At 39.8% G+C, this 16,138-nt stretch overlaps 1 protein-coding gene across 1 annotated transcript in view; it reads right to left on the bottom strand.

The window, feature by feature from the left end:
* The window catches only part of DOCK3 (dedicator of cytokinesis 3), a 176,289-nt gene extending 171,665 nt beyond the window's left edge, over positions 1-4,624 (bottom strand). Inside the window, exons 1-2 of the mRNA XM_032239081.1 lie at positions 4,261-4,624; positions 1,454-1,537 (exon numbers count right to left, since the gene is read on the bottom strand). Coding sequence (XP_032094972.1) covers positions 1,454-1,537; positions 4,261-4,624 — 448 coding nt within the window. The remainder of the gene's footprint in view (positions 1-1,453; positions 1,538-4,260) is intronic.
* Positions 4,625-16,138: the final 11,514 nt, after the last annotated feature.

Here is a 16,138-nt window from a genome sequence, read left to right as displayed (position 1 = left end):
CTTTAAAAGGTAAATGAGGTTGTTTGGCTTGGTGGGTGGGAATTAAGCCTAAGACCTGGGAGGAGCTGGTGAGAGTGGGAAAAGGCTTGTTTGGGACCCAGGGTGTGGGAAGTGGAGCATGGGACATCTCAGAGACGCCTTGGGAGGGCCAGGGCAGATGTATCCGTGCCTGTACTAGGCTTCCAATGGCCTCTTCCACCCAGGAAGTACCACACCTTCCATTTAACAACCCGCTTGTTTGTTTTATATTTAGGAAGAGCAGTGATGGAGGGTTCCTTAGGTGACATGTTTCATCTAATGACTGCTGAGTCATGTGACCATAATTGGCAGGCTCAATAATAGTCATATCTTGAGGACTACTTGTATTGTTCTATGTTGACAATTTCATTTATTATAAATTTTACTGTGGTTACAATATTTTCAAGAAAGTTTTGAAATTAGCCACTGGTATTAAATAATATGAATGCAACCTATTAATATATATATATATATATATATATATATATATATATATATATATATATATATTAATAGGTTGCATACATACATACATATACATACACACACACATATACATACATACATACATACATACATACATACATATATATATATATATATATTAGATCTATTAGATTTTTTTACAACCCCTGGTAAGCCCCAATTATGGGAGGAAGCTAACTGCTTCCATCATCTGTCCTTCGGCTCGTCACAAGAGTCCATCACGACAGAAACCCAATATTTTTACTGTTGCCTTTGTTATATTTGTGTTTTTTTTTATTTTTATTTTTTTATTTGTGCTGATCAGCACAAATAAAACAAACACACACACACACACACACACACATATATATATAGATATAGATATAGATATATATATATAACCAGGAATATATATAACTGGTTATAAAATCATCACAAGCCACCCTTATCCTCCCAAAAATGAAGTTCCAATATTTCTAGACAGATGGTTAATAAATATGCTGACCCTTTTCTGATAGGATTACTAATAATGCTTCAATCTTTCTTATAGAAAGTGGGTCAGATTAGATTTACAAAGCATTTGAATAAACATGGTTCTCAAATGATTTATTGAAGCATAGGTTTGCAAAATAAAAAATGCATTTCTTTTTGGGAATACATAGACAATTTTCAACATGGTTGACTTTCCAATGCCTAATAAAAAATAATGAACCTCAATGATTTCAGAAATTCATTTCTCCTTATTCATCTCCTCTTTACAAGACAAAAAGTGGCAAGTGAATGGAAACAAGGGAAGTGGATATAAAATTTATATTCCAGTGTATTTAGTGTAGATTGGCTAAAGAAGTACACCCACAAGATACCATTATGATCACAGATTATTATTACTATCTAAATAAATAGAAAAGGCAAAGTAAGAAGATGGGGCAGTTAATAAACCTCGGAAAAAAATATTTTAAATATATCATACCTTCACATTTTTCCAAGATCTGAACAGTTTCTCCTAGTTCTAGAACTAAGCCTTGCTGCACATGTCCTTGGAAACTGCATATAACTAGGGACACACAATGTGTTAAAAGATTAGATGTTGAACAGTACATTAATATTTGATTTCATAAAACAGAAACAACATTCATATTAAAATATTTTTATAGTTAGTTTATTCAAAAAAGTTAATATAAAATGCCAAAATATTAAAGAGAAAAAAGAAACATATTAAAAAAGAATCTTAAAAAAGATTAATACATATAGACATATCATCCTCCCTCATTCAATGCTGATTGATATGGAGATTAAAATAATCAAAATAAATTTATATCAATAACAAAATAGTTTACAGAAATTAAAATGCTTTTTAATAAATCGTTACACACACACACACACACACACACACACACACACACACATATATATATATACAATAGTATAATAGTAGCCTAATTTAACATTATAAACTAATTCAAACAAAGCAAATAAAAATGTAAGAATAATTAAACTAGTAGGAAGCAATTTTTGCACTTGGATTCAAATTAGAATTAGTCTGAAAAAGTAAACAAATATGCTTGCATTATACGTGAACAATAGTGCAGAGTACTCCTGGGGGGGAAGCAAGCAAAAAATGGCCCATTGTTCACAAAAACGGGCCCGTTGTTCATAAAAAAAAGGGTATGGATAGCCTCTAGGAAGCTTATGGAGTGCTCCTGGGGGCGGGGGGATAAAATTGAGTAGAAAATGGGTCATTTTTTGCTCATTTTTGCCCTCCCCAGCCCCCAGGAGCTCTTTAAAAGCTTCCTACAAGCTATGCACAGTCATTTTGGTGAAGGAGCGGGGTTTCGGGAGGCAAAAAATGATGTATTCAGTGTATAAGACACACCCAGATTTTCAGCCTCTTTTTTGAGGGAAAAAGGTGCATCTTATACTCCAAAAATTATGGTAAATCATGAATAAGACTATACTCGTGATTTCAAAAGCCATCTCAAAGAGGACAAAAAAGAGGACAATCTTGATCAGATTGGAGATAAATGTAGGGATGACAATCTATTATGAAGTTTTGTTCTGATCTATTTGCATGTTTGCATCAATTATATATATATGATAGTTAATTGGTTTAATTAAAAAAGTTTTTTTCTATTTTGCCTTATGCTGTTTTATCTTACTTTCTTATCTACTGTATTTTATTTTATTTTATCTCACAATAGCTAATTATCTACTGTATCTTATCTTATATTACTGTATTTTACTATTATTGATGCTTATGATTAATATGGACAATTGCCTAATCAATAAAGTATATTGTGTCATAACTATAATAGCGATCACATGACAGAGGGACATAGTAAAGATCGTAAATATGTAAAGGCATTGATTACAATGTTATTTTTCAACACCATTGGAACTCTCAACTATAAGGCAATTGGTAAGAAAAGTTTACCTGTAATTAATCAGGAATTGGTGCATGGTTTTCAAAAATCTTCTGAATTATTGCCCCATCACCTCATATGGTGATTCAATCTTAAACAAATATTCTCTCAATGACCTCACAGGACGCCATAATTATTATTTCTATCCCCAGATATAATTACAAGCATTTATAAAATTGCTAAACAAACTAGATAATTAATTACATCCTCACAATCCCGTTTCATAGCATACAATATTATGAAATGTTGCATGTCCCCAATGGCTTCCCTTCAGAAGAGCTGAATGAAAATGTGTGTGTATACTATATATAGATAAATTTGGCAACTTTCTATGTAGATGAATTAGAATCATTTTAAATGTGCTTTTCATTTACTTGCAATAATGTTGCAATAATGCAATAATGCAACATAATTCCTAGTTGTACTGATTCATTTAATCAGAAATAATCTGTTATTTCTCTTTCCAGAAGAAAAAAAATACATTCAACACATTGTGCAGGATTTATACTGAAAACAAATTAAAGGCAGAAGGATAGCAATTCACATAAAGTTTGCAACAGGATAAGTGCTTCCAGAATAAGTAGTTTTTGCCAGTTTCCTCTTTAGACTCAAACATTGGAGAAAAAGAATACAACCTGGCATTCCTCCCCACCCACCATAAATATTTTTGCCTGATACTACACTATAATCAGCTCACGCCCACTAAAGTCAGAATGGGCGTTGGTCTTACCTGAGACACCCGTTCTCTGGGAAGGTGGAGATAGCATCCATGTATGGGTTATCCTCATCTGTCATTCAACAGAACAGCCTGCAATCTTAAAAGTCCTGCCTCCTCCTGCTGCTACACCCAGCTTTTTGATGAAGGTGTTGATGCAGACTGACGTGTGAACCATGGAACAACCTCTCCTCACTGTTACTGGACCGGACCATCTGTAGGTGGGGCTGGATGCTATCTTCACCTTCCCAGAGAACGGGCACTCAAGTAAGACCAACGCCCATTCTCTAATGTTGATGGCGATAGCATATATGCATGGGACATACCAAAGCTTGTCCATTCTTCATAAGTGGGATGCTGTCCGGACCAGAGACTGCTGACTCACACTAACTTGCTGTAAAACTCAGCTACCAAATGCCGTTGCGATCAATCTTATAATGACGAATAAGGGTGATGGCGATGACCACGTGGCAGCTCTGCACACCTCCTCAAGCGGGGCCTGTGTCCCCCATGCCACTTATGCGACTGCACTCCGAATGGAGTGGGATGTGATGAGACCCAGAGGCAACTGTGACTGCAAGGAATAGACCTTTGCAATGCAGGCCCGGATCCACCAACTGAGCAATGAAGATGATGCCTTACGTCCCATGGTGTCCGGCTGAAATGAAAGGAAAAGCGCTTCTATGCACTGAAAGGAGGGTGTCCTGTGTAGATAGACATGGAGCGCCCGTCGTACATCCAGCATGTGCCACCACCATTCAAGCCGATGGACAGGATCCGGACAGAAATTCGGTAAAACCAGATCTTGAGAACGGTGAAATGTAGAATTCACCTTCAGGATGAATGAAGGATCGAGCCTCAAGACAACTCTGTAAACACGCACAGATCTTGTCTGACAGATAAGGCCGCTAGTTCCAATATCCTCCTCGCTGAGATGATTAGTTGAGGGCTGCCTTGATGCCTGCACTGTCCCAATGACTGATGGTGAAAGGCCCTCCGAGGTCATTGAGCGCCACTCAACCTCCAGGCAGTTAACTTGATCCACTGAGGATCTGTACGCTACAGATCCCTGGGTTAGAGTTGTTCTGGTAGGGAGGATACTCCACAGAGGAGCCACTGATGGAACCATGAGGTCTGCAAAGTATGGACGGCATGGCCAATGGGGCACCAGGAGCAACAGCTCCGCCTGTTTCTCCAGCAGTTTCCGAAAGACCCACTGGATCAGAGGAAACAGCAGGAAGATGTAGAGGAAGCCTGGGAGCCATGGGCAGCGAAGGGCAGCCACTCCTTCCACCTCTGGGGTTGCGTACCTTGAGAAGAACCGAGGGACTTGCCTGTTGTCTCTGGTGGCAAAGAGGTCAACCTCTGGAACCCCGAATCATCTGGTCAGGTCTTATAACTGCGATGGATGAAGAGTTCACTCCACCTGATCCATCCTAGTGTGACTCAACCAATTGGCCTCAATGTTGTCTGTCCCAGATATGTGCTCAGCTCGCAGCGACAGATGTGATTCTGCCCAGTGCCCTAGATGCTTGGCCACCTTCATGAGAACCCTGGAGTTGGTCCCGCCCTGCTGGTTGACATGGGCCTTTGCTGTCATGTTGTCCGTGAGGATCAACCCATGCGTGCCTTCCACTGCCACCTGAAGGTGACACAGGCCAAGATGAATTGCCCAGAGTTCCAGTCAATTGATGATGTGTTGAAGTTCGGTAGGGGACCACTGACCTCGAGCCACATCTGCTGTCATGTATGCACCCCACCTGAATAGGCTGGCGTCCGTGGTGATTGTCACACGGGAGGATCCCAAAACAGCGACCCCCTTGAGATGGCCAGGGATGCCCACCAGATTAGGGAACTGGTCACTTCCAAAGGAACTCTGACAGCCACAGACGAGCAGCTGCTTCCCTCCTTCTGATACGGAAGAAGAAGCCACTGAAGTGGTCTGCTGTGCAGTCTGGAACAGGGCACTATGGCAAAACAGAAGATCATCCTGCCCAGGAGTTGAGAGAGAACTAACAGCTGAACTTGACAACACCCCTTTACTCGCTGAACCAGGGCCCTGAGACTGTCCTGACGCTCCTTAGACAGGTAGACCCTTGCCTTCTTTGATATCTATCAGTGCCCCTAAGTGGAGAATGTGAGTGGCCGGAACCAGATGGCTTTTGGACAGATTTACAGAAAACCCATGATCCCTCAGGGTTTGGAGTGTAACCTCTAAGTCCCACTGCGCTTGATTGGGGGATCTGGAAAACAGAAGAATGTCATCCATGTAGCACATTATTCTGATCAGGTGGGCCCGAAGGTGGGCCGCCACTACAGCCAACAGCTTGGTAAATACCCTGGTCACTGAGGACACACCAAAGGGAAGGACCCAATATTGAAAATGGTTCCCCCGATAACAGAATCGGAGATTCTGCCTGTGGGCCTGGCGAATAGGCACATGGAAATATGCCTTCGTAAGATCCACTGAGGTGAGGTAATTGTCCCTTCAGACGCCTTCTAGGATGGTCAGAAGGGAGTGCATCTTGAACCTCCGGTAGACAATGTGGAGGTTCAAAGACTTGAGATCGAGAATTGCCCTCCAACCCCCAGAGGCCTTTGGGACAATGGACAGGAAGGAGTAAAATCTCTGTCCCCCGTGCCCCTCCGGGACCAGCTGAATTGCCTGGATCTCCAGGAGGTGCTGGATGTCCTGATCCACAAGGTGTCTTTTCCTGATTCCAAGAGAAGGCACAGAGGAAGAAACACCTCGAGGGTCAAGAGAGAAACTCTAGGGAGAGGCCAAATTTTACCATCTCCCTGACCTAGGCATCCGTCATTACTTCCTCCCAATGGTCGGCAAAGAAGGCCAATCGACCGCTGATGGGAAGATTGTTCTGGCAGTCATTTTTGATGGTGGAAGGGAAACCGGTACCCAAATCCCTGAAGGATCTTCTAGGGGGGAATCGTTGGTTACCCTTGCCTGTTCTATTATGTTGTTGCTGCCCTTGTCTGAAAAGTGTCTGGTTGGATCAGGGAATCGGTATCCCCCGTGCGAGCCTTAAAAGGGTGACCTATGCTGATAAGGGTAAGAGTCCTGCTGTCGGATCTGCAAAAAAGGGATGGGAATATCTTCCTCTTGTCCTTAGACTCGATGAGTATAGGTTCCAAAGGAGGCCCGAGCAGCTTCTCCCCTGCAAACGGGGCCAAAGCCAACTACCACTTATTTTTAGCATCCGCCTGCCACTGCCTGAGCCAAAGCATGTGTCTATCTGCTATGTAAGAACCCATGGATTTTGAGGCAAACCTGGCCGCATTTAAGGAGGTATCCACTGAAAACTGCAGAGCCGCCTTCAATTTGTTCAGATCCTGGTGGGATCTGGAATCACTGGCCGGGAGCCTATCCTGCAGCTGTTTCAACCACAGGAGCGCAGCCCTGTTCAAGAAGAAAGACACAGTTGAAGCCCAGACCACCCAGGCAGCCACCTGATGGCCCTTTACTAAAACATGCTGTGACTTCTTGTCCTCCGGTTTAAGAGCCTCCTCAGGATTGCTCGGGACCACAGTAAGGGAGGACAGTGCAGCAACTGGGACATCAACCGAAGGTACCTCCAATACTTTGGATCCCTATGAATGTTGTCCTCCCCTGATAAGGAGGAGTGGCTGGGCGGCCATGAGGGGCGTCTATCACAGCCTGTCAAAGCCCACAAGGTTTGTCTATTGCCTGAACGGCTAGGACGTCTGCTTGGCACCAAGGGAGCTGGAGAGGGCCTATACTGAGGGCCGGCTGCAATGCCCTGCCAAATAGCCTCAGTAATGAAGGCCGCCATAAATGGTGATGGAGTGGTCTGTGATTGCACAATACCAATGTTAGCAGTTGAAGGCATTAACGAGGTTGCAGGCCTAGGGCTGCTGGACCTCCTATGAGGAGACAGTAGCTGGGTCCTATCGAGACCCTGTTCTCCTATCTCTGACCCCTTGCTGTCAGGGGACAATCCCTCCTCCAGAAGAGGCAACCTGTCCTGATCAAGGTCCACAGATGGTTGAGAACTTGTGAGTTCTTGAACTGGAGCCGCAGCCCTTTTTTCTGCTTCCTTTTGGCCCTTGGTGAATTGTCTGTCCAAGGCTTTTTGCCGTCTACTCTCTGCCTTTTGTGAAGCCTTGGATGATTTCCCCTTAGCTTTCCCTCCTTTCTTGCCTCTTCCTGGCAGGTTGAAGGCCAGAGGGCCCCTCAAGGGGATCATCGGATAAGGGGGAAGAAGGCTCCATATCACACCTTTCCATTGGAGCTGCTGATCTCATCCCTTCCTTAAGGCCCCCTAAAGTGAGGGGGATGGGGGGGTTGCTGGATGGCCCAATCAATAAGGCATGCCTGGGCCTGGAGTATGGGCAGAGGCTTCAATGGTCGCTGAAACGGACAAGGCATGCCTGGGCCAGTCCCATAATAAGCTCGGGGAAGCATGCCTGGACCCCTCTGCAATTTGCCAAGGTGGAGCCAAGGTGGCGCAGTGGTTAAATGCAGCACTGCAGGCTACTGCTAGATCAGCAGGTCAGCGGTTCAAATCTCACCGGCTCAGGGTTGACTCAGCCTTCCATCCTTCCAAGGTGGGTAAAATGAGGACCCAGATTGTTGGGGGCAATATGCTGACTCTCTGTAAACCGCTTAGAGAGGCCTGAAAGGCCTATGAAGCGGTATATAAGTCCACTGCTATTGCTATTGCTCCCACAGCAGTGTATCCAATGCCAGAACGAGCACGCATCGGCCTGTTTGGCCTTTTAAAGGCCTCTGTAGAGCGAATCAAAATGGCGGCCGCCCACATGTCTCCTGAAAATGGTGGCCACCCTCATGTCTCCTTCAAAATGGCAGCTGCAATTTTTGCACCAGCCAAAATGGTGCCCAGCACGAAGGCAAAAAGCCAAAACCAGCAGCCAAATTGCAGAAACTTGCAGGCCCCCGGAACACTAAAAAAAACTCACAAAGGGGCTATCTGCACCCAGCAGACGCCCCGCTGAAACCCCAACTCTGCAGCCACATCCCGGCGGCAGTGCAACATGGCACTCCCCCACGTGGAGCCTTCAACTAGTCGAGGGAACTAACAACTAAACCTAAACTAAAAGGAAGAAAAAGACTGTAAGGATTTGAGGTTTAGAGGAGAAAGGAGTTTTAGGAAGGAAAAAAATGAGTTTTAGATAAGAAAACAATAGTTTGGCTGGGAGAGGCTGTTCCACATGTCCAGTCTCTTAGACAAACTGAGTCACAAAGCCTGGGTGGAGCAGCAGGAGGAGGCAGGACTTTAAGATTGCAGATTCAGTTCTATTGGATGACAGACGAGGATAACCCATGCATGGAAGCTATCTCCACCAACATTGGAGAATAGGCCAGTGACAGCTAACCTTATCCAGACTGAGTGCCCAAAGGCACCCGAACCCCATGCGCCCCTCCCTGCGTGGATACACCCCTGCATGCATGTGGCCCCCTGCATGCACCCCTCCCCTCAGGTATGTATGCACAGCCCCCCCCACATGTATCCCCGCCCCTTCGCATGCACGGCAGAGACCCAAAGACCAGCTGTCCGGCAGGAGATGCATGCACATGTGCGGCGGAGCTGAGCTGGGGTGAAGGCTCGTATGCCCACAGAGAGGGTGCTGCATGCCACCCTTGAAACGCGTGCCATAGTTTCACCATCACAGGAATAAGCAATATATTGTCTGCAATGAGAGGCAGGAAGAACTATGCTTCCACAAAGATATGCTTAATATATCTACTCTGTATAGGAGCAATTAATGTACTGTACTGATTTTGAACACATAATCACGATGTAATTAATAATTCTTACAAAATAGGTTTTAAAAGTTGAGTTGCTTTAAAGAAAAATTAATGAAATTAATTAATGGTGATCTTTTGTGGCTGCTGTGGAGACATATTTCCAAGAGTTAGCCCAATTAGAAGATTTTCTGATGCTAATATAGAATTACTGAATAAAGAAATGGAATTTCAAATAGGCTGATTCCTGTCATTTTCTTTGGAGAACTACCATATTTTTCAGAAAATAAGATGCACCTTTTTCCCCCCTAAAAGAGGGTGAAAATTTGGGTGCGTCTTATACACCGAATATAGCCCAGCCCTCCCACAGTCACCCACCCTTTGGCCTCCTCCCAGCAATTTATCTCCTTGCAGCTAAAAGGAAAATGGGGCTTGCAGAGGTGACAATAGGCTATGGCAATCCCTGCAGCCTGAAACAGCTGATCATCAGGAGCCTGTGCTGAAACTGAAATTGAAAGTGAAACCGGCTGTTTGCTGTAAGGAAACAAATTGCTGGGAGGCAGAAGCAGATGGGGAGAGACACACACACATAGAGAGATACAGAAAGAAGGGGGGAGATAGAGACCTAGAGAGACAGAGAGAGGAGGAGACATTGAGGGAAAGAGGGGGAGAGAAAGACAGAGGGGGGAGAGCAAGACCGAGCAAGAGACAAAGAGAGATACAGAGAGAGTGGGAGAGAAAGGGGAAGATAGAGGGAGAGATTCAGAGAGGGGGAGAGGGGAGAGAAACATAGATACAGAGAGCGGAGGGAGGGGAAGATAGAGAGGGAAGGGGAGAGAGATACAAAGAGAGGGGAGAGGGGGGAAAGAGACATAGAGAAATACAGACAGATGTCAAAAGGGTTTTGTGGTTCCCGGTGTTTTTTAATAATTGGTTCTCTGGCCTAATGACTGGCTGGGTAGGTGTGGCTAAAGGATCATGTGACTGAGTGGGAGTGAGTGATGTTGAGTTGGCCATACCCACACAGGTTTTGTGGCTCCCAGTGTTTTCTTTTCTGTGGGAAATGGGTCCAAATGGCTCTAAGTTTTTACGGTTGCAGACCCCCTTCTTTATGCCAATTGGGGTGTTTTATCTAAGCATGTAATTTTGATATACTATATGAGGATAAATTTCTATTATTTTTGACTTTTGAAGCAAGTCGCAATAGCAGAAACTACAACAACTACAAAAGAATGAAAAGGCAGAAAGTGGATGAGCTCTTTGAAACTTCTATGGGAAAAGAGAGAACTTGAGATTGCCCACAAGTGCTCCAGACAGTTGCTCCTAACAAAAAGACCAGCTTCTGGTTTAGAACTCTGGGAGACAAGAGAATATCTATCTTGCTCAAATCGCGGTCAGCATTTTAAAAGGACATTCAGTTTGCATACTTCCAGTGGTGAGATTCAGCCAGTTCGCACCACTACGGGAGAACTAGTTGTTACATTTCTGAGCAGTTTGATGACCTGGTTATTGAAAGAAATCATTAGGGTAGAGAACTGTTAAATTATTTGAATCCCACCACTGCATACTTCCCTTTCTAATCACTTTCAGAAGTTGCTTGTTAATTGCTTTTCAGTTGTTAGATCCCTTGGATCAATATATTTGACAGCATTGAGTGCATTTCCCTCAATCCTTAGCAAAAGAAAGTTTAAACTAATAGTTTAAGAACATAAATACATACACACACACACACACACACACACACACGCGTAGCAAAAAGATGATTAAAACTTTCGACTGTGGAAAGTTACAATTTGATTAAGGGCCCAGATAAATTTGAAATGAGATTTTGGAATTAATTATAAAGGAAGAAGAACTCGTAAATTCAAATTACAGTTATATAATGAAGCAAACAATTCTAATATTGGACATATTGAAGAATATTTTTTAAATGAGCTTAGAAATTAATAGTATCAACAGAGATATCTGTGAAACTGTACCAAAAAGAAGTTATAAAAGAGGAACAGGTTTTACCTGACAAGATCAAATCTGAGTTGAAGTGTATTTACAAATGACTGGCTACCAGAATGACATAGAAAAACATCTTACACTAGACATAAAAAGAAACCAGGTAGTGTTTTAATAATTAAAGGGTATACAAATAAAAAACCAGAAGAGTATCCTGGGTAGTTTTTTCTTATATTAGAGTTACGAAAGAGACATATTAAAATTTTGAAAAATCTTGTGAGAAGAGGCAAAGAAAAATAAATGGAAAAACTAAGTCTTATTAAATTATTTGAATGGACTAAAGATTATAATTATATATAAAATGAAAGAATATAAAGTTGGTTATTTGATCAATATTGAAATAGTTAAGTTGTTATTTCTGATAACTCGAATGGACTTTTCTTGACATCAGGATTGAAGTGGAAATTTCATATGTTTTTGTCTATAGATAAGAAATGGCCTATGTGGAAAAATTGTATTTTAAGAGGAAGTGATAATTTACTAAAATTGTTTATACTTGTGATTAAATTGGGAGATCATTTATTTTTTTCTTTATTATATTATTTTCCTTATTTTGTATTTCTCTATTTTTTTCCCTTTTTTTCTTTCCTTGTTGCATCTTCTTTCTTTTTATTTTTTTTTACTTTGTATTAGATTTGACTGTTAAAATTATAATCTTTAATAAAATTATTATATAAAAAAGAATAAGTATATTTGAATATCATTTTGTTGGAACCTTTTTCTAGATTATGTTAGGTTCTTCTGATATCAAACTATATTATTTAATGTTTTTGTTCAATCATTATTTGTATCACAGAATGTCATAGGACTGAGCAGGTTTAGATAAAGACACAACTTTGCATAAGGGACATTTTTTTATAAATTGAAGATGCTGAAGCTTGAAATAGATTTTCTGCAAAAATCCTGAAGAAAATATTTACTTACAGGGAATTGGATTGATCATATTCATATTTATCAAAATTTGAAAATAGCCAAAGGATTGGGTACATTTAGGAATTTCATACTTTATATTTGAGCAATTTTAAAAAAAAATATTGATAGTTACCGTATCATTTGGGGTATCTGAGGAACCATCTCTTCCCAATGGGGACTAGCCCATCTCATTCATTCCACTGGAAAGGGCCTACTGCAGATCCTGTTGGCCAAACAATTTCAGCAGAAGAGCCCTTTCTGCTCTGGTCCCCGCCCTCTGGAATATTCAGATGTGAGGCCCGACCCCACTTGGCTCTGTTCTCAACAGAGGTCTGCTACATTGGGGGTGCTGACCAGGAAGATAAAGATTCCCACCCCCAGCTTGTTGTCAGCTTTTCTAGTCGATTTTTATAATTGTTATTGCTTTTTGGTCCTTTTTTAACGTTTTATTATATTGTAAGCCACATGAGCCACTGTATCATTGGTATGTGCAGCATAGAAATTAATAAATAAAAATAAATAAATAAATAAAACATTGGATATTATAAATGGTAATATTTGGATAACTGAACCAAAGATAAACTATACATTTTGTTTGTTTGTTTATTGCTAATTTTTTTAGACAGACCTTACAGTTTAGAGATTTTAGTTAAAAAATAAATTTGCCAACCAACTGAAATTAAGTTTCAAAGGAAAATTGTTTACAGAGATGGAAAATCATCCATGCTTATCGCAGATTTAATTTACACTTGATTAAACAAAAAGCCATTGATGTAAAACAAATGAATAAAAAATATTTTAATCAAATTGATCAGTCAAATATTAAGTTTTAATTGAATGGTCAAACTCCAAGGTTCTCTCTTTCAGAATGTGGGCGTTTACTTTTGCTGATTTTCAGGCACATTTATGACCCTCTTGTTTTTTTTCAAATGTAAATTATGTTGAGCATGTACCACTACAAGCCCATCTGGAGAGCTGTAATTTGGCATCTTAAAATCTTGGCCAGTTCTTACTTTGAGTATAGTCAAAACACTGTTGTATTTCCAGCCCTGAAAGCAGTCAGATATGTTTAGACAATATTGAAGAAATTAAAATTTGATCCCTGTTCTCAGAAAAACTGTTCCTTTGGAATCTGTATTTTAAATGGCAATCTTCCCCCACCCACCCCTTCCCCAAGCTTGGCCTGAAAATTAGATAGTAAACTTTAATAAAGCATTAATTTGTGTGACTTACTATTTACATTTTTGATATCTTGGATTTGAACCACTTGCATTGAAAATCCTAGTTTTACAATGTCACTTTTTCACTTTTTTAAAAGATTAATGCAACTGTTCAGTTTCATCAACAATGAAAGAATTTTAATAAACTCAACTCATTTTCAACTAATCAGAACAAGTAATTGGGTTTGCCTACTTTGCCAGATCAAAGTTCTTGTGTTTTTAACAAATGATAAATATATTTATTGTGATCTTATAATGAGACAGAATTTGTTTTTAAAATAGGTTTAATAAACATATCAGCACTGTTAAAAAGAATTTTCTTTTGCATATAAAATAAATTTGGTGTGCTGGTCAACATGTTTGATCATGCCTTTTGATGTCTATTGGATAAATATTCTAGTTATAGCAAATGAGGTTCTTCGAATGAAGTTAAGATTTAAATATGTTAATGTGTTGGGCGACTATATTCTAAATATTTAAAATGTATCTATCTATTTTTTTTCATCTACCATGCCTCAATTGTTTCTAAAAAGACTATCATGCATTTGTAGAAAGATATATATTCATGTATCAAGTATCAAAAGCTGGCTTCATAAGGTGTGTCAACTTGCAGTCTTTGATTGGTTTTTTATTGGTATAAAGACTAAAGAACATGTCATGTAATTGAAGTTTACCTTGTAGTAATTTTCACTTAGTTGTAACATTTCTATGGTCTATTCTTTCGTAGGGAAAGAGCCTTTTGTCTTTGCTATTTAAGTTTGCATTCATATGTGGGTTTCCCCTCGTTCTTTGTTAAAACATATTTTACAAATAATTAAAAAAACCTCAAATAATTTGGGACAATACCTGTCAGAATGTCTTCCCCACTACAGATCTAATCACAGTGTTTATTAGGAGAGGTCCTGCTATGTGTGCTGGGAATAGCAAGTATCATCTTGCAGCTGCTTGAAAATGGGCTTCCCCCATGATTATTTCAAATGTTCTGGCATTCTCTCCCCATTAAATTTGGGAACATTTGCTTTAACCTCATCTCAGCTTCTTTTGAAAGCTTACCACTCACATAAACCATTCCAATATGAATATTAGAACAGTCCTTCACCATTTTAATTAATATATATTTATTTTATTAAATAAATAAAAATAATTAATCTAACCAAAAACTAACTGCATTTAGTATAAATAGTCCTCAGTTAATAACAGTAATTGGGTCTAGAATTTCCGTTGCTAAGTATGTAGTCATAAAGTCATGCAGACTTCATATGACTATGCCACTTAGCAACAGCACTTCTGGTTGCCATCATGAAGCAAATCCTATGACATTGTGGAATAATGTCAGATCAACAATTTCACATGGTCATCATTTGCAACCTCCTGCCAGCCCATTGACTTTGCTTGTCAGAAGCTGGAAGGGAATGTTACAAGTAGTGATCACATGACCATGGGGATGTTATGACATTGTAATTGCTAGCTGGTTGCCAAGTTCCCAGATTGTGATCAAATGACTGTGGGACACAGCAATGACCAGAAATTTGAGGACTCATTGTAAGTACCATTCATAAAGTGCTGTCATAACTTTGAATGTTGCTGAACAAGGTTATTAAGAATACCTGTATTATTAATTTCATTTTAATATATTGCATTGCTCTTTTATTATAAATGGATTTGAGATAATTTGGCAGGGTATAAGTATATTAAATATATAATACTGAACAAGTAATCTTTCAAGTATCTCTTAGGCTTAAATGTATTTTGGCAATTCTGGACAAGTAAGTTCCATTTGAATTGAAAAGGATATATTATTTTTGTTTTTCATTTTTTAATGTATCTTACATCAATCTAAAGATCAGGAAAGATGTACCTAAGGCATCTATTATATACAACAAAGAATTCAATTTAGGCAAGTGGCAAATATATGTGAAATAGAGGTTGACTGCAAAAATAGTAAACATTTCTGGGCTAAACTTTGCGTGAACATAACTTGGCTCTCAGATCAAGTGTAAATTCTGAATTATTTCACAGTAAAGCGACAAGCCTGGAGAAATGTGTTAATCTTGAAAGCTCTAAGTGCACTAGAATCTAAAAATCTATCTCTTTCATTCTAAACTTATCAGGCTATTAGGATTTGCAAGAAAGACATTCTTAAAGATATTTCCATTGCCAATGGCCAATTAATTAGCATACCAGAAATGACTTTCATCAAGCCCAAATTCTGAAATGCACTCTCTTCAGAAAGGATTCCCATTTTTTTAGTGTTTAGCTATGTGTTAAAGGCACATTTTATTTAATATATTTAAATTATATTTATTTTAATTATTGTGATTATTTTAATAGATATAGGTTTTCTACTAAAAATTCTAATAGAATTTTTAGAATAGGATTATTGTTATATTTTTGTTGTTTTGTTGTTTATAAACTGTACACGATCCTTTAACAATTTTAGGAGAAAGCTGTTAAATAATTAATATACTTACTAAGTTAATTTAGCAATAGCAATAGCAATAGCAGTAGACTTATATACCGCTTCATAGGCCTTTCAGGCCTCTCTAAGCGGTTTACAGAGAGTCAGCATATTGCCCCCAACAATCTGGGTCCTCATTTTACCCACCTCGGAAGGATGGAAGGCTGAGTCAACCCTGAG

The sequence above is a fragment of the Thamnophis elegans genome, chromosome 2, assembly GCF_009769535.1.
Source record: "Thamnophis elegans isolate rThaEle1 chromosome 2, rThaEle1.pri, whole genome shotgun sequence".
NCBI lineage: Eukaryota > Metazoa > Chordata > Lepidosauria > Squamata > Colubridae > Thamnophis > Thamnophis elegans.
This window is presented reverse-complemented; position numbering and strand designations above follow the sequence as displayed.